General features: G+C 35.2%; 1 protein-coding gene across 17 annotated transcripts in view; it reads right to left on the bottom strand.

The window, feature by feature from the left end:
• The window catches only part of IMMP2L (inner mitochondrial membrane peptidase subunit 2), a 410,600-nt gene that overhangs the window by 359,354 nt on the left and 28,062 nt on the right, over nt 1-23,184 (bottom strand). Inside the window, exon 4 of one of the 17 annotated variants that reach the window (XM_072921909.1) lies at nt 3,632-5,458. The exons of 15 other annotated variants lie outside the window; for them this stretch is intronic. In XM_072921909.1, the coding sequence (XP_072778010.1) occupies nt 5,341-5,458 (118 nt within the window). In that variant the 3' untranslated portion in view covers nt 3,632-5,340. Of the gene's footprint in view, nt 1-3,631; nt 5,459-7,055; nt 7,150-23,184 lie in introns of those variants that run through there. One more of the 17 variants, XM_072921912.1, reaches the window with a different exon arrangement.

The raw sequence follows: 23,184 nt of genomic DNA, 5'->3' as shown, positions 1-23,184 counted from the left end.
GGTCATGTTGAACACGGGGCATTGAGCAACCTGATCTAGTGGAAGGTGGCCCTGCCTACTGCAGTGGGGTTGGAACTAGGTAATCTTTCAAGTCCCCTCCAGTCTGAAACTTTCTATGACTTCAGGATGCTAACATAAGCTTGAAATAAAACAAGAAAAAAATCATCTCACTCTGCTCCTTTTCTTCACTTATCTCTCCTATATATGTTCCACAGACTGAACAGACCTGACCCATTGCATGAAACTCAAACCAATGTATCAACAAAACCAACTGAAGCTTGTTCTTCAGAAACGGAAATTTTTGCTAACCTGTTAACCCAATCACCTTGTACTAAGCAGACTAAATACTGCATTATTAAAAGGTAACACAATACCAGATGATCTGTACACTATTACAGTTGTTTGTAAACTAGTATATAGCTCAAATCTGTGCAAATATAATGTGCAGTAAAATTGATCACAACAGACTCAAAGGTCAGTTTGTAGCAATACTGCCAGACGAGGTCATCTGCTCTCTTTAAAATTTTCATCCCTTTTCTTTAAAATTAAATGAGGGCTTAAAGCATCTCTGGTTCTATTCTCTCACTAATAATCCTTCATTAGATTTAATTACTTACAGTCTACATAGTTATATTACTCCTACAAACAGCCAAGCCTACCTAAAGCTACTGTTCCAAAAATGACTAGAAGCTATGATCCAGGAGAGATGCTTGTTTTTTCTGTACTACACACCAGCACTTCAAATGTTCCTTCCTTGTGTACCTTATCATGAAATAAATCAACAAGCCCCTTCAAGTTAATATGTTATTCTTACATTTTCATTATTTTTTCTGAAATGCCTAATCTATTTTTCCATGTAACTATGTGGAATTTGCATACAACTGCCTACATACAGCTCACTCCTATCTTCTAACCAATAACAGAATTTATTATTTTGCTTTAAAAAATTTATTCATAGTGCAATTATTATCCATCAGAATGACTTGAAGTTATTCACTGCAAGTTTGTCTGCTTGTATGGTATTCTACACGTCAAATTCATCATGCTTAACTTCACCAATCTGAAACATAGGTTTGTCTAGTCTAATCATCCAGATCCTCTACCCAATTCATTCAAACAGACAAGCATGAAAAGAAGACAATTCATTCCATCTATATCAGATGTCCTTTAAAATGGGATAAACTGCTCTCCTGGGGTGCCTGCTTGCCTAGTTAATTATAAAGGAAGTCTAAATGACAATGCTCTATTAAAAATCTCATTTTGAGACAGATACATTTAAATAAGACATAATCCAGCCATGACACCTCTGCAGAATGACACACACTAAGCCAAAAAAGGGTATTTGCTGTCAGCAGAGCAGAATTCAGACTAAAAGTGTCTGCACAGCACCTTTAGCTGGTTTGCTGTTCTTCTACAATGACCCAGCACTGCTATGCTGGCAAAATTCTATTATTATAAGAATGCAGCTCTGAGAAAGCTGAGCAATGATTTAATAAACATATTAGTTGAATATTTAAAAACTTCACAGCTAAGTATGTTTGCTGAGATGCAAAAGAGTTCTGCCGGATATTAGTGCTTATTCTATGCATTCATGGTTTATACTCTTATTTAAATGAGAATCAGAAGTGCAGTTCACAGCAAACATTAAAGAGTATTCTAAGAAATGTACTGAAATACAGAGCAGTATGCACTGGAAAAAACCCACATTTCTAGACCTGTACACAAATATCATCCCTTGGGCTTGGATTGCGTGGTGGGCTGGTATCAGCACAGTAAATTTTCTTGGGAACTGAAACAACTCAAGTTGTAAAAACCCATAACTTTGATTCTGAAGTAAATACAAGGAAAACTGATTTCAATGCTGGTTTAATCACCTGTTTGTGTTTTCATACATTAAAAGCTTTGTGCTTATCAAATATACTTAGAGTAAATATCAGAATAAGTATATTCAGGCCTTTCAAAAGGAAACTAATCTGTTCAAACCAAAATAGCAAATACAAAAGCTTTTTTTAAACCTGATATTTATCAGTCAAACATAGCAAGAAAAGACAGTAATAAACTTATGTTCTGCTATGCCTACTGAATTCACAAATACTGCTTTTTCTTTTGTCTTCTCAAATCTGCGATCAAAAGATAGAACACTTTTGGCAATAAGAAATTTAAGACTTAAGATGAAAAACAAAGGAAAATTGTAACAAAAGGAAACTGTTGCTGTGTATTCAGCAACACCATTTTTATTAAATCATTAAATCACTTTTTTTAAGCAATATATATTTCTGCCTGGAAAAGAAAGATTGAGCAGAAAGTATAATGTTTTGGAGGATTCAGTAAGAAAATACAGCCACAATGATTTTACAAGACACCTTGTTCTGTATCAGTAGTGACAGTAGTAAGAAAATACATGTCATATCAGCAGCACAGAAATACAGTACAGATGTACTGGTACTACATATCAGCAGTGCCACAAACCCATAATGCAACAACCAACATGCACATGTGCCCTGCTGCTAATGTCCAGGTTAACTTAGGGGAACATTATCATTAACAAGAGCAAGATTTAAGGCTCTATTTTCAGAAATCAGTTTTGATCTTTAACAATACTGCACTTCCTTTGTATGGAAGAGCAAGTTAAAATGGAGTTAAAATCAGGTCTGAAAAAGAGAGAGATGATACAGTCAAGTCCTTTTGCACTGAGGTATAATCAATAATATTTGATTTATTCCTAGCAGAACATAGTCTAATTTACTCTTTACATCAAGAATTCTATGTTTCTTTCTCATCTTCTTTATTTCCTTGACATATAAACTCAGGGCTTCTGTCTTGCTTCAAAAGGCTTTTTTTAAAAAACAAACAAATGGGTTTTTCTTTTGTTCCTCCAAAATCTCTTCAGTCTTGCAATGTTACATAGTATGAGTTTCCCACATCCTTGCTAAAACATGTGCAAGGATGATAAAAAAGTAAATCAATTATCCATTTGTAATTATAGGAGGCACCTTGGTTTCTTCTACATTTTATTTTCATAGAATCAGAATGTTTGGAACGGACATTTAGAGGGCATCTGATACAACCCTACTCAAGCAGGGCAACCTACACCAAGTTGTCCTGGACCATGTCCACATGGCTTTGTGGAATTCCAAATTATCTTCTTCATGACTTCAACTGGTTTTTACATTCACATATTTTTCAAATTCAATGTAAATAATAAATCTATTCTTTCTAAATGAGCACAATGACATCCCAGATCTGATTTTTATGACATTTATGTGCAAAACTACAGAATTGATTTCTTCATTGCTGCATCAAAGATAAGTTCAATATATGCAGGCTAGATGGTTGATAGACCTGAGATCTTAAAAAACACATCAATACAATGGTGTGAATTTTTATTTTTATATTTCAGGTTTTGCTATTGACAGATTTATGTCTACCTCCTACTGTAAAAAGAATATGATCACATTACTGTGAAAATGCAGTAATATTATGACTCAATTTCACTTTAATGTACACTATTGCTTACGAAATGGCTAATAAAGCAGTTTTCAAGATGGGGACTAAACTTGAACAACATACATTACACAATAATAGATAGCAAATTACCAGTAGGAGAAAAAAAAACCAAAAAACCATGGTAAATGATACAACTCTTATTTATTAAATTTTTAAAACTGGCAGAATGATTTATAGAAAGCTTGTATGAACACAAACTCCCCAGTCACTTCAGGTGGCATACAATACAGGCTGCAAAAACGAGTTTCAGATTTTGAAAAAAAACTCATTCAAACTCTTTAACAAGGTAGGCAGCCCTCCTTCTTAGAGTCACTCTTTTCAAGTATCATTAGCTATATACAAAAATTCACTGAAAACAGAATAAACCTTAGACTACCATTAACAGATAACATTTATTCAACAATAAATATGATATGTAAAACTATTTATTGGCTAATGCCCACAAAATATGCCTTCAACTTTTAGGTAAGTAAGCATTAGTATTATCACCATCCAGTCAAGACACAGAGAGCTTTAAGTGTTATCATTCGCATTGGAAAGGGTCATCTTTCACTGGTATGTGGAAACAATCCATTTTTGGTTTTAGGTTTGTATGCTTTTTCATGCTGCTGTTTTCTAACTGGTCTTATTGCTTATTTCCATCTCAACAACAAAACCCACATCTTTCATTTTGCCCTCCTTAGCTTGCATCATTCTACTCTGTAGACATTATCTCAGTTTTTTCAACATAGTAGTCTCTTCAAAAACCTAAGCCATGGTTGCACCATATCAGGAATGAGGTATGTTTCCTTAATCATAGCTGAATACAGAGGAAGAGGGAAAGGGGAGAAAATGAGAGTTCTAGAAAATTGCTTTTTCCTCATGTAAGATATTTATCTGTAGCCATTCTTCTGTTTCTTTTTAAGTAGAATGGGAATAAATTTTGGATGTGCTGCCAAGGATTCTACTCCAAATGTTCAACACCCAGAAGAAATGTTTCACATAGAAAACCTGAAACAGTCACACTGCAAAACCATATCTGCTTAGAAATCTGAATGAAAGCAGGTACCAACACAGCTCAGCAAGCCCAACGCTTCATCTTTCAAGCAGAACTCGAGGGATTCAAGTGATTTAAGGATTCATACTGATATAAAATGCAGACTTTAAATGTGGTCCCCACTGAAAAAATTACATAACACATCCCAAACAGTAATTTCAGGCTAAAATGTATAAACAGCAAAGAATTGGACAAATCAGAAAAAATATTAAAAACTTCTGAAAAGTCAGTTAAATTGCCTTATCATACAGCATGCTAATTAAAATTACTTTAAACTGTAAAAGGGCTTGTTGTTCATGCAATGAATACAATGCTTAATAAATACATCACAAGAATGATGTAAACTATTAGGAAACTTAGTCCCTTGTTTTCTGATGTATCTTCGCAGCTAAGGAGTAACTGTGTGTCAGGCTGCAATCGAGGTATTTTTGTGAGCTCCCACTGAATGATGTACAAACCTTGTTAAACTCAACAAAGCCAAGTGCAAGGTCCTGCACCTGGGCTGGGGAAATCCCAAACATGAATAGAGGCTGGGCAATGACCGGATGGCAAAAAGCCAGGCAGAAAAGGATTTGAAGGTGGTGGGGCATGCAAAACTGAATTACGGCTAGGAACTGCCACTGGCAGTCCAGAAACCCAGCTGTATCCTGGGATGTGTCAAAAGCATCATGGCCAGCAGGTCAGGAGGTGACTCTACTCCTCTACTCTGTTGAGACCTCACCTGAAGCATTGCATCCAGCTCTGGGCCTCCCAGCAGAAGAGAGACATGGACTTGCTCAAGCGGGTTGGGAAAACAATCAGAAGTCTGAAGCATGTCTCTGATGAAGACAAGCTGAGAAAGTTGTGGTTGTTCTACCTGGAGAAGAGAAGGCCCTGGGGAGACCTTTGAGCAACCTTCCAGTAACTAAAGGGGGCCTGCAAAAAAGATGGGGAGGAACTTTTTTAGAGGGGACAAGATAAAGTGGTTTTATCCAAAAACCACTTTATCCTGGTTTTATCCCCACTGAAGGAGGGGAGATTTAGATTTGATATTAGGAAGAAATTCTTTAGTGTGAGGGTGGTGATGCACTTGAACAGGTTTCCCAGAGATGCAGATGCTCCATCCCCATTCAAGGTCAGGTTGGATGGGGGTCTGAGCAACCTGGTTTAGTGGAAGGTTCCCTGCCTATGTCAGGGGGGTTGGAGTAAATTATCTTTAAGGTCTCTTCAACTCAAAGCATTTTATGGTTCTACGACAGGATTACATTCCAAAGAAATAAGAATCCTGTTATAAAAAATAAAAGTGAACCATTCTTCAAATAAGCTTTTTTCCCCCTTTTCTAAATTTAAGTTTACTGACACGTAATTTCTTTAACTGTTCTTCAACATATTGAGATGAGTTGCCATCATTACCATTGCAAACAGATGTTTGCCTGCATTTTTTAAACATAAGTATGGAAAGACAATAAAAGGAATTAAGCCTGTTATAATGAGCAGAATAATGAGTTGCCTTGGTCAGAGGACAGAAGAACAAAGGCAGAAATGCAAAGCCCTGCAAAGAAATTACTTTTATATTAATTTTGATAAACAAAAGCAGGTGTTTCAAAAGGCATGTCAAAATGTTATATTTCTTGTTTGTTATAGTGTCAAAGCAAAAATGGAAAATACCCAATTAATTGCATCAGTAGGTGATCTTTTGTAACAATTTATCTTCAATAGCTACTAAATATTTTAACAATATATATGTCAGTGTTAAGGAGCATAAGAGAGAAAGATTATGGTTTTAATGATCATAATCAAATCTGGAAATCAGATTTCCCTTTAGCCTGTGATAAACCATTATTTTAATAATTTCTATAAGAAGTGAAGAAAGAAGCATAGGAGGAAAGAAAGTGAACTCAACCACTGATAAGTTTGCAAAACTCAGACACAACAGCCTTGAACCCAATCTATCAGGTATGACATTCTTCAAAAAGGATGAAACTTTGTACTGATGAGACTCCTTATAATACTCCTGTGGTGGGTTGACCCTGCCTGAACACCTACTGCCCACCAAAGCCACTCTATCATCCCCCTCCTTGGCTGGACAAGGGAGGGAAAATAGAATGAAAGGTTTGTGGGTTGGGATAAGGACAGGGAGAGATCACTCACCACTTACTGCCACAAGCAAAGCAAACTGAACTTGGAGATAAATAAATTTAATTTACTACTGAGAAGATCAGAGCAGGATAATGAGGAAAAAATCGCAAAACTTAAAAACACATTTTTCCTCCACTCCTCCCTTCCTCCTGTGTTCAATTTGACTCTTGATTTTCTCTACCACCTCCTCCCAGTGGCACAAGGGGACCGGGTTGTGGTCAGTTCATCAACTGTTGCTGTCACTGGGAGAGGACTCCTCCCACTTCTCCCCTGATCCAGCATGGGGACCTTTCCATGGGAGACAGTTCTCTTTGTATATGATATACACAATCAAAAGTTCCTTCAAGACCAAATCCTCAGGTTATCTTCTAGGCCCATGATAACACATGCTAAACTCTAAAATCATTTATTATTTAGCATTTTCATTTTGATGTTCTTGCCCAGAGCAGTCATTCTGGTTGCATTCTGACACCATTCTGGTGTCACTCCTATAAGAAAAATAATTTTAAAAAAGAGATAAAACATACCAAGTTGCAACTCTATAAATTACCACAACACAGAGAAGCCCTAGGTCATCCTCATGATGCTCAAGTAAGAAAACACCAGTCTCTTTTTCATAATAAAAATGTGATTTCCCAATACTTGTCACTACCACGCCCTAGCCTGAGAACTCCAAATACCATGTAATAGTGCAAGAGCTACCTGACACACCACTGGCTTCAAGTAAGTCATTTTTCACTTAAATTGGAAAACCACTTTTTTTTTGTTTTTGTTTTGTTTTTTTGGTTTTTTTTGTGAAGCACTAGTTAAGGCATAAAATTCCAGGCTATATCCAGCAGAATTACTCTTTTTTAGATGTTGCTGATCAACCTCATACCTTAAAATGTCAAGCTTCAGATTTCATAACATTATACAAGATGACTTCTATACCTCCCAATGTAGTCCTTAGCATTTTCTCCAAAAAGAACAAAATTAATCAAGCCATGAAATCATGCTACCTCCTACAGCAGTTCCATCTGCAGGGGAAAAGAGAAAAGAAGAAAACCACAAAACTAAAACTAAAAAAAAAAAAAAAAAACAAAAAAAAAAAAACCCTGACACCAAAAAAACCCTTCTAAGAATCATGCAATTGCATCCTTATGCAATCATTCGATTCTGTCTTTCTGCCATGCTTGAGAAAAACTCCCTGCCACTAATTAGTCAAAGTTATGTAGAGTCCCACGTTCTACTCACATCAAAACCAGCAAAGATGCATATAAGTACTGATTAATGGCTTTTAAGTAGAATAGACAACTGTTCTCAGTTTAGAAAAACAAATGGCACCACACTATTGCACTACATACCCATTACCACTCTTCCAAATCTTCTTTCTTAATCTAAATTTCATTTTAAATAAACATATTATGCAGTTGACTTTTTGCCAGATCATCTGCAAGAATCAATAATGTAAAAAATTTGTTTTAAAAATCTTCTGCTAAGAGTTGAAAATTTAAGCAAAGATCTATAAAGAAAAACAAAATCAACAACCACAAGTATCTGAGTCAAAGCAACATTTTTTTTCTATTTGACTCTATTGAGTTCACGTTAAGGACTTGGAACTTAGTAATCTACACAGGAGAGATAAATAATTGCACTACAAAATATGTTCAGCTATTGTATTATACCTGCAAGTCTTACTACAATAATATTAATGGATTTTTTTTTCTTATTCTGAAAAAGAAAATGAAAGTTGGTAATGATCACACAATTTTTCTTGATTCTCACAAGGAACACCATCTCACAATATTCTTGTATCTGTGTCAGGACATGGCAGGACATGGATGGAAAATCAAACATGAAAAATAAAAAGGCTGTATTATAAAGCTCAAAGAGTAGTGGGTTCAAGGATGGTTCTCTGCCTGGGAATCAGCAATAAATGGAGTACTGCATAGAGCTGCCCAGAGAGGTTATACAGTCTCTGTGTTTGAAAGTCTTCAAGTCTCAACTGGATAAAGCCTAGCAGAATCTAGTCTGACTTCATAGCTGGCTCTGCTTGAGAAAGAGACTGAACCCCCTGAGGTCACAACCTCAATTACTCTATGATTAGGGATGTGATCTTATGTCTATGTCTCTCTGTATAGTGAAGACATAAAGACATGTACACCTGTCTATAAAAATGTCCAGCTTCTTTACATTTCTTATACTCAGGCAGACAAGCTCAGAAAATTTTGAGTAATTTCCACTAACTATAGTAAAAGTGATGGCCAAAGAAATGGCTGCCCTCCCTAATTCTTTGCTTTGACCTCACCCCTGATACAAGTCAAATCTATTTCCAAAATTGCTCTTTACTTCCAACAACTAGACAGCCTGTCTGAAATAAACGGCAAGTAAGTCTCAAGGCTTCATTCTCTGGACATAAAAGGCAGATACATCCTTTTAAGCTAGTATCTCAAAAGAAGAAAGATAGAATAAAGAAGCTGGTCTAAAAAAAAAAGCATCTATGGGGAATTCATTTGGAGTAGGCATATCACTAAGAATGCTGATAAAATTCTCATGTAAATTCACTGTTCTCTCTTAACAATACAAAGAAAGCATTTCCCTCCTGCCTCTTCTTCCTTCAGCTGGTGTTAGATTTTAACCCTTCATTAGCCATGTAACCCATGCTACATACATTAAGCATGTAAGAATCTAAAGCATTTGCTAAAGTTCAGCATAAAGTAGTTTATGGTATCTTGGCATGCTGTGCTGCCATTAAAAACTTCACATGAAAATGAAAGCTATGAAACCAAATAATAATTAAAAAATATTGAATCTTCTCTGTTACACAATGCAAAATTAAAATCAAAGACACATTAATACTGCTAATGTATCTGTTAGTGTATCTGTTCATGCTCAGTGGACAATACCAAAAAGAATTCTACTTATTCAAGGACACAATTATACAAGAGACATGAACTGGCAAAGTACCCAATACACCCTCAAGTCTTTCTTCCCATTGCCAAAAAAAAAATATTCTATACCATGTATTACCCAGCATATTATTCTAGCTAGTTCAAAGTAGATTAAATGTTTTCTTAGTGTTTTTCCTATGATTAAGGTGAGGATTCCCAATTCAAGAGTCATAGTTCAAAATCATCACTGACAAATTTCAGAAGTTCACAATCACTCGGCTATTTTAAGTGGAAAAAAAGCCCTACTGTAAACAGGAAAGCAAACTTAAAGGAAAAAAATTCTTCATATTGAAAATATGAGAAATCTATGCTGGCATACAACTATGCTTGTAGAAACTTACAGCATTTTTATAGTAAGTGATTTGGAAATCCTGGTCAATTTGTACTAGTCCCAAACAATTTTTAACTTTGACATTGACAAGATTGTTTTAGGGAGATTATGTAATGGAAGATAGGCCAAAGGCAGCAGCCCTGCTTTCGCTGCCATAAACTGAATATCACGTTTCAGAATTGTACAAGAGCAAAATTACCATGTTTATAAATTTCAGTGCATAAGGGAAACATCAAACTAGCTGTTTGTGTAGCACTGCTATTGAGCAGTTATACTTACATAAAAAGACTTTTTATTGGTTCATTACCATCTCTCATCTACAGTGTTCTATTTTTGACTATTTGACAAAAACAACACACGTTATGATATAACAAATACTAGTACCATCTCTAAGATCTTTTTCAATGAAAAATCATTCAGTCAAATGGCTCTGGTTAGTTTATATTTCTTTTGCTATTTCATTTCTAGCATTTGGTATCACTATGGAGTGAACACAGCTGTAACCATTATTTGTACTTGTAACTCCCATTTTTGGTTATGCAAAACACAGTGAGATTGTGAAGTTTGGTGCCAGAAGAAAGAACACCAACCTCAATAACTTCCTGAGATCTAAACATGTAATGACAAGGAAAAATCTCTAGAAAGCCTGTCTATTTCCATTTATTAGAATTTAAATGTTAGAAAAGCACTACCTGATTCATGTTAAGCTGTTTCTGTACTATAAGTGCTTTCCCTTCTAAAACTCTGAATTTCCACATTTGTGTGGGAACATAATATATAGCAGCAACTTACAAGTCCCTAAGGGAATCATGTCAATTGGCATTTTAAAAATTAATTCAGTGACCTACAATAATATGAGTTTCTTATGCATAATATTTGTCAGTAGGCAATGTGGGAAGTTCTGCATTCATTAAGTGAGCCAAAGCTTTAAAAAAGTAAACAAAAATATTCTTAAACTCCTTCTTCTAACTTGGTAAGTGTCTTCTGGTGAATGTTTGTAATATAAGAACAAGTTAAAACTGAATACATGAAAGGGATCTGCATGCAGTGTGGGTAATATTTAAAACAGAAAAGATAAAGGAATAAAAATTGTTGGCAGTATATGCTCTATTATTGCTACATTATTGACCTGATGAGACATCCAGAGCTTGTAGAAATTTTGCAAATCTTCTGAAAACTATAGCATGGCAGGTCTCATATATGTTCTTGCAGATAATTTTTAGTCACTATAAAGAAAATTTGCAACCATTCTGACTTTGGGGCAGAAGGCCCCATCTAAAAAGACTTAATATCTAATTATATCAGCACTCCCTCTTCTGATCTTACATGTCAGAGAAATGTCAGAGCAGCAGTTCACTGAATGGTTTGTGTAAATTAACCCCGCACAGGGCTGCATATAACTTTCCACAGTTTGCTGTAGTAAGTACAAGATGTCTTTAGGAACAACTTTTTTCAACTCATTCCCATTGTTTCATGAAGTATGTTATACTGTGCACATGAGCTTGGTTTATCCTTAGCAGAGAGTTAAACTGGGATGGCATTACCAAAATTAGGGTTTAGGTATCACTGTATATGAAAATAGAGGATATTCTAAGCAAGGATGAGATACCCATACTATTATAATAAGCTCAATTAATAGACTATTCAATATATTAAACATTTACATAGAAAACAAAATATTATAGTCACATGAACATAGAAGCAGAGTAGTCACTATTCAAAACTTAAGGAAAAAGTTTCAACTTTTATCTTCAAAATCCTGCTTATGAAGCTGCCCTCAAACATTTAAATGACACAGAGAAGAACCAGTGTGTTTTGTTGCAAAAGTATAATAGTTTATACCTGAACTATCTATTTAAAATGAAGTACCTATAGAAAAACTGCAATAAGTAATTATGATTCATGAAAGAATAATACAGTATATATTGTCAAATTTCCCATTTTTTCATGTAATATAAGACAACAAACAGTTCGGAAAGTGCTGTGCATGCAATTATTTGCCACCTGTCCTTCAAGGATAGCTTCCATTTCCAAGTAGTACTAAAAATATTTGAAATAATGAACTGGAATTATTTTCAATTTCTACAGAGCATTTATTAAATTTCCATACTTATCACTGGATAAATATTACATTTTCCTCCTCAAGCAGGCAATTACAAAACTTCCCCACTCAAGTACTATTCTCTGTGTTTTTTCAGACTACAATAAATTTTTAAAACTAAGAAGCCTTTGCCACTGCACAACATATCTCTGCAGAACATCAATATTCATTTAGTCAAATACATAACATCAACTGATAATCTGAAAATTAACATTCTCAGTAACATTAAAATATTTCAATATATAATCAAATACAGCACAATGGCCACTATCACAGAACAAAGAATTTAAAGAGAAATCTAATAACATAGTAAGGCAAAAATAATACAAACAGATTAAGTTCCTGCAAAAGATTTGTTTGTGGGGAGTTTGGTGGTTTGTTTTGATTTGGTTTGCTTTTGGTTTTAATTTTTTTTGGATTTTTAAAATATGTTCTTTACTTAATAGTCAGGTTCTGGTTTGTTTCACTCATGGAGAGTTGCACTCTATCAGCCACAGCCACAATTCCAGCAGAATTACTGTAACATTCTCTCTAGTGACATCAGTGTAACCATCTTCAGAAATAAGTACTAAGATTTCTTGCGCAAATGGGCAAGAAAATTAGGATCTCCCTACATCAGACTCCCAAATATAGTGCTTGAACTTCAATAACACTTGCTCTTTTAATGTGTTACATAATGCAAAACTGCAACTCACACAAGACTTCACTGGAGATACTCAAAATGCCTGTTCAAGTGCCTTCACAACCTGATCTAACATTAGCTCTACTTTAGGCATGTGTTTGGACTCCTAAGTTTTAAGTCTGTATATTCACAGTTAGGAACTAAATTACTTTATGGTTGTCAGAGAACTTAGGAAGACAGACACTTAAGACTGAGAGAGAGGGAATAACAGCGGTGCAGGAACTAATAAGCTGAAACAAGCCTTACACTGATGGATGGTAAGAAGACAGTCAAGTATCTGATATCGGTAGGAGCAAAGCTGGAATCCACATTAAGTGAAACATAAATTTCACTAATAGCTACATTTTTAATTATGCTGAACTTGCACCTACTGGTGAAAACTAGTTTAGAGAGCAAGACTGAAAGTGTAAGCTCTGAACTGAAATTGCAATAATGCCGAAAAAAAAAGAGAGATTTTTGAAAGATTGCAAATGAAACTCAAAAAAAAGTGAAAGAATTCCTTGAAGGATCTTTTATTAATTTTAAACTAAGGAGTCAGACCTATAATTAAGGCAGCTGGCAGATTTCATTACAGCAGACAAATACTAGCTCAGTTCAGTTACCCAAAGCTGCAGGGTGGAGGGCAAGATACAAGTAACTGACAAAATATATGACTTCACACTTGGAAAAGAGTTGTATGTGATATGGAAGGCTGCAGAAATCCCTCAGGACAAAAATAAAATGCCCAAAAGAAAAGGAAGGGGAGAAAAAAACAAACAAACAAAAAAAACCCCAAATATACTTACTTTGGGGGCAGAATAAAATAAAAAATTAAAGAATACAAAGTAAAAATTTAGGAAAACCCTCACAAAAGAAATACTGCTAGAAATAGTATAAGACAAGCATATGGGATGTAGAGCCATGCTCAGTATTTGCTAAACAACATTCAACTGCAGGCAATGCAGCCAAGACCTGCCAACTCAGAGTAAAATGAAAAAAGTCACATCTAGCAAGCAGATGGATGTACAGTGTGTTTAAAAAGCAGCAGACATAGCACTGCAAGCCTGCTTAGAGGTCACACTTACATGATCCAACCTGGAAAACCTCTTCAAAACGAAAAAGCTTTGCCAATTCAGAGTTGAATTTGGACAATCTTAGACAAATGTCATTTCTGGAAAATGCTTTAAAAAATTACTAGACTCAAAGCTTGATACAGAAGACAACTAAAATTGAGAGCTTACATTAAAAAAGTAATTTTGTCCTAGAGGACTCCAAACTAAGGTGGCAAAACCAGAACTAGACAAGCTTTTTCTTTTTTAACTGTCATGATCAACAGTAGTAATACAATCTTTCAGAAATCTGAAAGTTTTAAATCTTGTTTAATAAATATAGAGAAAAACATGAAAGTAGAAAACTGTATTGAAATATCAAGAATATACTGACCCTTTATTTCCAAAATATGTTTTCTCAAAAAGAGTCTTATACCCTCTACTACTTCCAGCTCAAGAAAGAAGGGTAAATTGGAATGATTTGTATCAAGATGAGTTGAATCCTATGAGAAGAGCTTCAGAAAAATTCTGTCTTCTCTTTCCAGAAGAGTAATGTTGTAAGTATTTTAATCAATGTATAGAGTACAAGTATGAGTAGAAACTACAACATCCCATTTAACCCGGGCTGGGTTAACCCTGATGCCTTAAATTTTAGATTTTATATTTTTCAGATTCTGTAGTGCTTTAGTGTGTAGCTCTGAGCTTCATATTAAGTGTTGGTAAACTCTCTTCACAGAGTAGGGAGACAAACAATTCCTTCTCTAGCTGGGGACCAAGGACAACTGACCCAAATTTAAGGTCCAAGATTATAAACAACAGTGAATTGAAGAGAGAAAAACAAGGAAGATGGAACTTCCTAACCTGAAGCTATAATTGGACAATTAACTCCAATATACAAATGGACCAGAACTTATAAAAGTTTAAAACCCGGTGACCAGCCATCCGTTTTGTAACCATTTTGGTTCATCTGGGGTCTAGCCCTGGCTGGGCTCTTGTACTGCCCAAGGTGTATCCATTAAGACCTTCTAATAAATACCTACTTTAACTCTTCTAGCCTCTGTTCTAGGTCAGCCTTCACAAGGCATCATCCCCAATGCACACTCTTGCTCTGGGAAATACGAGAGCTGAGAAAAGCCTAAGCAATGAGTCACAAGAACTGCACAGACCCCTGCATTGCCCCTCCTTCTTGCAGATCAGGCTCAGGATAGCACAAGGAGCAGTCAGGGTACAAGGACTAAGCCTTTAGGAAAGAAACCAGTAGAGACTAGAGGAAGGTTCTTCCTCCTAAACTTGAAGTGCCAAAGAAAAAACTATTTATCTGCCCATAGCAACAAAACACTGGCTAGGAAAAAGGGAAGAACTGGAATAATTCTAAAAGTTATAATGAAGAAAATTTTTCCTCAATAAGCCCAAATTATGGAACATGTTTTCTAGCATTTGCTAGAAAAAAAATTGGGCATTTATCTTTAACCAAAAAGCCAAAACACTGCAATATAGCCCCCGATTTTTTGCTTCAGATTTAATATGTAATTTCAGCCATATGTGTATACAACAACAAACTAATTAAATAAAGAACTCACCTGGAAAATAAAAACTAGATTGATGAGGTTTTTCTTTTAGATAGCAAAACAGCTTCAACACAAAATCATACTCCAACTGGGAAATAATATTTAAAGAAAAACTTTTCCTTTATCCTCACTAAGGATACAGATTACTTCATGTCAACTGAAAAAGTTTATAATAAAGGGGAAATGTGGGCTGAAATCCTCCAGGATAAATTTCTCTCTGATGAGAAATAACTCAAATTGATTCAACTTTACACAGCACATTCTTCGCTGCAAAAACAAGGCAGAGAAAGTAGAGAGAAAAAAAAGAGAGAAAAAGAGTACATGGAGAGAGAGGGGGGAAAGGGAGACTGATGTTTTTTAAATTCTGAAGCAGGATGCAATTCCAAATATAAACTAAGTTGAAATAACACAACAAAGTTTTCCTTATTATGCCAATGGAGGTAATTTCTTTCCTCCTTTACATGTTATATCAGTATCATGAAAACAGCAGCTGATTTTCATGGGATGGAAGTGAAATTAAGCAGACTTACTTGGCTTCTTAATTGCTGATCAGAAAAAGACAGCTTCAGTTAATAAAAGATTTTGCTCTGCATCTCAGTGAATCAGCCTTATTCTAAATTTCACAAAGACACGTGCTGATACACAGCTGATAAGAAATCATTCCTTAATTTTTTTTTTTTTTTTTTTTTTTTTTTTTTTTTTTGTGTAAAGCAGTTTTTGTTATGCTACGTATGAGCAGATGAAACCCCTAACTCATGCAATGTTCACCTTGGTACTTAACACAAGCTAAAATATATCCTGTTGGTATGGTATATTGTTAGAATAAAGGTGTAGCCACGGTAGAAAAAGATTTCTTGGCAGAAATGTTTTTGCCAATCAAAATTCAAATAGTAAAAAAATTATAGATACTGCTTTCCATTCAGAAGGTATCTTTAGAGATCTATATGTAAATTATAATTATAAAAAGGTTTTCATATCTACAAGCAATATTTAGAATATATATTTGTTTCATACAGAAACTCTAGTATTAATTTTTTATATTTTAACCTGATATGAGTCTTATTTAGCAGAAAATCAATTACTGCCCTTAATTCCATCTGAGTATGACTGGTCTGCCCAGAAAGCAATAGATCAACTATAAATTTATGGCTCAATATGGATACCAGCCCAGAGCTAAAAGTTTGCTGCTCTGTATAACCAAGCACATTAAGCAGTCCTCTGGGGTAGCGTATAAGCAGAAGTAACTCACATAATTCAGCACACACTACGGGAAGAAGTCTTTCAACCACGTCTATTCACCTTTTTTTGGTCCAATGCATTTAGAAAAGAAGCTGTGCATATTGTCAATATAATGAATGAAATCTCAAGACTCCTCATAAATTTTACATGTCCTAAGGGTTCTTTTCTTCACCATCATGTGAAATCTGAGTACTTAATCTGACTATGCTTAAACTGAGCTGGGGAGTGCGGGGGGAGGGGGTAAATTAAGTATTTTGATGAATGTACCCTTTTATTGTCTACATCAACATTCTGTAAAATGCATGAAAGTAAAAACATTCAGCAATATTATAGCTGTGTTTTCTTAGATTAGCCTTGTTTTTCTGTATAATCCCCTCAAACTTCACTGGTTTTCATTGCACTAGCAATTCTTCCCATACACCTTCCATTATGCTTTAGAGAGTCCATTATTTTTTTAAGTATGAAGAACACTTTAAAAAGAAAGTATTTATAAAACGTACCATGACATTCCTTAAGGATAGGTTTTTATATCACTCTAAGAAAATAATCTCTGAATTCTAGTAATAAAGAAAGAACATCACTTCATAGTACATACAGGATAAGAATTGTGCATGTCTTCTGTCAAATGTAGTAACACCAAATATATTTTAATCTTTGTAAAGCAAATGTTCCCTAGAATAATCCTTTCAAAGAAGGAAGTGGGGTTATTTTTACAACTGAACTAGAAAGCAATACAGTGAGTACATCAGTGTTGGCCAGTTGGGTATATTTAGCAAAACAACATATTTGTTCCTCTTGTTCAGCAGCCTTAAATATTGTCATGACACATTTTTTTCAGTAAAAGGAAAATACTTGATAGGCTGAGAATTTCTGAAGTTAAACCAGTATCTGTAAAATACAAAATACAAAACCAGATGCATCTACCTTTAAAAATTATCATTTTCTTCAATACGCTTTGGTCTTCTCCCAGAACCATTACTGCTTCCACTAAATTTAGAGACATCAGAAAGGTATCAAAGAAGCATTTTTTAAACAACAAATAAAGTATTAGATTATGAATCATTAGTATAAGAAATAATCAGACCAAATAAAAGAAGAACACAGGTGTAGCTCTTTGTGTTTTTTGTTCTGTCATTTGGGAAAAAATACTTTGTGAAGATTTCATAGTAAACTTTGATGTTTCATAGCAGAATTTGAAATTATAATGAAAAAACCCTACATCTAGCCAATGCATTTGTCTACAGGCATATTTTTCACTATAATATAGCGGTGAAGTTTAAATTTGGAGTTATGTGAACCTTTCCCCTGCTTTCTTATATTGCATCCAATTTCACAATCCAAGTGAATTTCGCAGATTAGCAACATGAAAAACATGGCAAAAGTAAAGTAACTAAAAGTTAAATAAACATGTAATTTTAAGACTGCCATCACTAAATAATGATGGATATAAAGAAAAATTGTGATAGCGTTCATTTTCCATTTACAGAAATACTTCTTTATATGGATCTTGACATCATTACGATACAAATTTAATACTAGCTTGGAGGTAATAAGATTAATAATGGAAGACACGATGTTAATGTCAGGACTCAACATCTGGTTATGGATGCCTTCCTATAGTACATCAAGTATTGATACTGAGATCATCTTTGAGTATTTCTCTTTTTTTCTCCCTTGCATATTGATGCAAAGGAAGATTAAATATAAGCAAGAAATACACAGTTTTCACATAAATTACTACTTCTTATTTTTGAGAAAAGTCAGTCTGAAGAGATTCTTAATTTCTAGGCAATGCTCTGAAGACTGTGTTCAGACTCCCATCCAACCCATCCTCAATTTTACAGAAAGAGCTACTGAAAGTTGTAATACTAGCACAATTTTCAGCAAAATATGAAATTAAAATCTGAAATGAGTAATCAGATTTGTGACATTCCCTGGACGAAGAACAAATGAAGAACAAAAAAATACCCGATAATTTTTGCTGTTTGTTGCCACAAGAAGTTATAGAGGAACTAATATTTAGCAGTTTATAAATCAACTGTCCTTGAATTTGTTTAAAAAGATGCTGTACAGCTTCAGGTACTATTTAATGGAAAGAAACATATCCAATGTCTCTCAATGCTGATGAACTACACAGGAAAGGACGCACAGGTAGGGAATCCAACTGCCAATTCATAGTTTGTTTTGCCAGTTTTGAAAAAAGATTGTGAAGTAAACGTTTTCTTTGTCAGAGAGTTACAGTAAATAGCCTTATATTTACAGAATCACAGAATATTCTGAGTTGGAAGGGACCCACAAGTATTGTCAAGTCTGACTCTTAAGTGAGTGGCCCATACAGGGATCAAACCCACAACCTTGGTGTTATCAGCATCATACTCTATCCAACTGAGCCAGTCTCAGTGGTCTTACACTTCTACCACATCCCAATTTTTAACTGTCTGTACAACTCTGGCAATTGATGTGCCAAAACCTTAATTTATAAATTTGTGGTTTAATAGATCTCCCAGCTACCCTTCCACGAGAGCCCTCAACAAGGGACTTCATATCAAGATTTAATTCAGCTTGCAAAAACTTGGGGCTAGGCTAACTTTCTTGTATTTGTTCCTAGTTGAAAGCACTGCTCCTTTTAAACCTTCCATGCTGAAGAAGTATCTAAACTATTTTGTTTTAAAAGTGTTATTCATTTTTACTTTAATTCTAATGTGGAATAAAATAAAACACCGCCTTTATGCTACATGATGAATCTTAGTTCTTGGAAATGTTGCTTTTTCAAGTAAAATCTCTGTCAGGAATTTTTAAGATGGATACAACATAATATCTTTAAAACCATTTACTATATTTAACAGACCAGAAGCCCTCCTGTAACACTGACATCTACATAAATTTATATCAGCAATTTAATGATTTTTTTTCAAATTTCTTGCATTGATTTGCATTCAGTTTATAACTCCTTACATTCACTTCACAGGTCCATACTGCATTTTCCAAAAGCTTACCACATTTAAATGCCCAAAAGATTAATGTTAAAAAATCCCAGGGATTATTTTTGCCTGTTATTTTCAGTAAAGTTTCAGTAAAGTTTAAAATGTAGGCAATAGTAATAATACAATGCTTAGTAGCTTTACAACCAAGTTGATTATTAAGGGGGAAAAGTAACCTGAAAAAAACACAGGAAGAAACCAGGAAAAAAGAAGAAATTAAAAGGCATTATCTGCTCTGATAGAAAAGATAATTGATTATCCTTATAGCCTCACTTACTTCTGATAATGTTCCACAGCCCATGCTAAATTGAGGTATCAATATGGGAACTAAGAGTCAGGAGTTCCCAGTATAGCCAATACTATCAATGGAGCTTATGTTGCTCCATTTCTAATGTGTTTATCTGATTTAGAGCTGACTTGCTCTGTTATACACACCCAATATTAATGCAGCAAACTCTTAGCTTAAGATGAATTTTCAGGCTGAACAGTGGCTGAAACCCCTATACAAAACACTGTCTACTGTTTCAAAGTGCAAGAGCCTAATTAAGTAATTAGCTAAACATGTATGTATTTAAATGAAAATACTGCTTTGAATTCTTCATTTTTGTGAGAGTTTCAGAATTCTCTTTCAAACCCTCATCATAAAATACTGCCTGAAAATCCTTAGATCAGTGCGGTGAAAATCTAATTAAATCAAGTTACTGAACTGTGTCCATAAACAGTGGTTTTAATTCTGTCAACTTAGTATCACTAATGCCATCCATAAATTTTGTCACATTTACAAAGAAACCATGAAAAAGTCACAGTTTCACTACATTATAAGTTATGCTCTCTTGTGTGACTTTAATGGGCTCTGTTAGGATAACAGCAGCCAGCCAATTTAAAATGTTCAGGCTTCATTTTGCCAGCATCTGTGATCCAAGGGATCATTCATTAAATTATGGCCTGATTTCTTCTGTGTGGTTTAAGAGACAGAGAGGAAGGAAGGAAAAAAAGAAAATAATATTGTAAACACAAGAACAGGATGGAAGTTCCCCAACATTATTTAGTAATCTGCATGTATAGCTCATTTAACACATACTTAATCTCAACAGGATGAAAAATTTGTTGACTGTTCAGTTTGGACTGTAAAACAGAAGACCCTTGTTGGTCAGCTATTACAGTCTCCCTAAAGGAGTGTCCAAATAGGTACAGTGAAAAGTAGGAAATGTCACCTCGAAATTTAAGATATAACATAGAAAATACTTTTTTCTGGGCAGTAGTAAATTGCATGTAAATAATCCTTAAAACTATATGGTAAAACATACTAAAATAATTTCATTACTATTTGATCACCTAGTTTAGGGACAAAAGTGGAAAATTTATATAGAAATATGTTTTTATCCTAATTAAATTACATGTCATTTATTTGGCCCATCATTTAACATAAAATGTCCAAGGATAATTGATAAAAAACTCATTTCTGTAAGTGCTCATTTTTCTCCACTGACTAGAGAGAAATTCTGGTGAGTAGGCTTGATTTATGATATCTAACTATTACAACAATAGAGACAATTGGAGTTAGTTTAATGCAGAAACCCCCCTTGAGGCAACAAAGAAATCTATGTAGAGTTTCTTGAATAATGATGCTTTTGTCCAAAATCAGCATCCCTAGGCATAACAGAATATTAATAAGAATAAAATAGTAAGTTACAGGCTTCATCCATAAGCCTTCATTAGAGACTTCGAAAACACAAACAAAATATAAGATGCTGTGAAGGAAAGAAACAGGTTTGCTCACTGGCCAAACTTTAACAGATGAACTAGTCTGTTGTAATCTGTTTAAGGAAGTCTGTAATGATAAAGCAAAACAAACAAGAAGTAATATAAAGTTGTCACAACCTTCTCTCTAGAATTGCTACTGAATAGACACTCCACCAAAGTGCAGTTAGGATCAACAAAATAAAAGAACAGTGTCAATCATATAATTTTTCCTTCATTACAGGTCTGTTCTCAGCTTCCTTTTTTCTCTCTGCTGTCTCTGAATGTATTTATTATGACTGGTTGAAAGAGGAATGATTGACATCCCAAGATATGCACACTCTAATGAAGTGGGGGATGCAAAATAATGCCATTGTGCCTTCCCAAGTCTCAGCTAGCACTAGTGCCTTTGCTGGGATTCGGACCCAAGCTGCCAGCGTGGCAGGCGGGAATTCTACCGCTGAGCCACCAGGGCTGTTGCTAGCTTCCCAAGTCTTGGCTAGGTCAGTACCTTTAGCCCTGCGGCAGCAAAGGCCACTCTCATGTGCCGCTGTGGGCACGAGGTATGGCCAGTGGGAAGATGAAGCCACCAGACTGAAAGACACGCAGAGCGACTCTGACAAAAGCAAGGAGCCGCCCTTCTGGGGGTATCTGTGTTCCGAGTTTATTGGCTCCAAGGAAGATAAGCTCCAAAAGGCGATGGGCACCATGTGCCCTGCTTGTTAAAGGTGGGTGGTAACAAGGGGAGGCAACAGCAGCCAACCGATGGGATAACACCTGAGGGTGGTAACAGGGGTGACACGCAAGGGAAACTTCCAATGAGGTAGGAGGGAGGGAGGGGACCCCGGAGACCAGCCTATCACTCGAAGCCCTGGATGGAACTTTCTAGGTGGAAGGGAGAGGTCTCTGAGAGACAGACATGCTCTGGGGTGTGGCTGGGGGGGGGCGGGGGGAATAACTCATCAGGAATACAATGAACTGGGTGGAGGGAGGAATGACAGGCAGATGGAGGGGGGAGGAGAAGGGAGGCTGGTTCATTTTATAAAAAGAAGGGGAGAGGGAGCAACCATAACTGGGGGGAAACTTAAAACACACCCCAAAAAAAACCAATTCATTTTTCAGTAGCACATAATCTATGGCTTGGGCGTGACCTCAGATACAGATAACAATCTAAGCATCAAAACCCCTGGAGACAAACCTAAACGTGTTTCTTTAGCATGTAAATTCCATATAAATCCCAGTTACATTGGTTGAAGTGGCAAAAATTCCTTTCAGCTTATTAGTATGAACCTGAATATGACAACCCAAAACCATCAAGAAAACAACTTCAGGAAGGGATTTTATTGCCATGAAATGGGTTGGGTGGAAGGAGACCTTGAAAGGTCACGTAGTCCAACATGACTGTCCATTCTGCAATGGGCAGGAATACACATATCAGAATGATTTTTTTTTTTCTTAATGGCTCCTAAATAGAACTAATTCCTACATGTATATATCTTATACATGACTAAGATGGTGAATTATTCTCATATCCATCTAGAAGACTACCATTCTAGGGAGAGGACCTTCAGCTGCTGCATACACACTCCATACAAACTGATGAACATGAATTTTGTGTTCAAATAAAGTAGTGAATCACACTAAAACATTTATATAGACCATAAACATATCCATAAATTAATATATTTGAAGAATATAAATACAATATTATATATTTAATTTTTGAATAAGGTGTAAAACATGCCCATTTAAAATTTTCCCTTTTGCTCTTTTATAAGTCTTCTGATTTTCTGAACTGTTTTAAAATACATATCAGATTTGGATCCTAAGGAGAAAAAGTTGACAATATATTCTGGACTTGCACGAGCAAAATGGGGATTACAGTCTCTGTTCTCACAGGCAATACGAACATCATTCACTCTA

This window comes from Taeniopygia guttata, chromosome 1A (genome assembly GCF_048771995.1).
Source record: "Taeniopygia guttata chromosome 1A, bTaeGut7.mat, whole genome shotgun sequence".
In the NCBI taxonomy this organism is placed as follows: domain Eukaryota; kingdom Metazoa; phylum Chordata; class Aves; order Passeriformes; family Estrildidae; genus Taeniopygia; species Taeniopygia guttata.
Note: the sequence above shows the minus strand (reverse complement) of the source record. Positions and strands in the feature narration are given on the sequence as shown.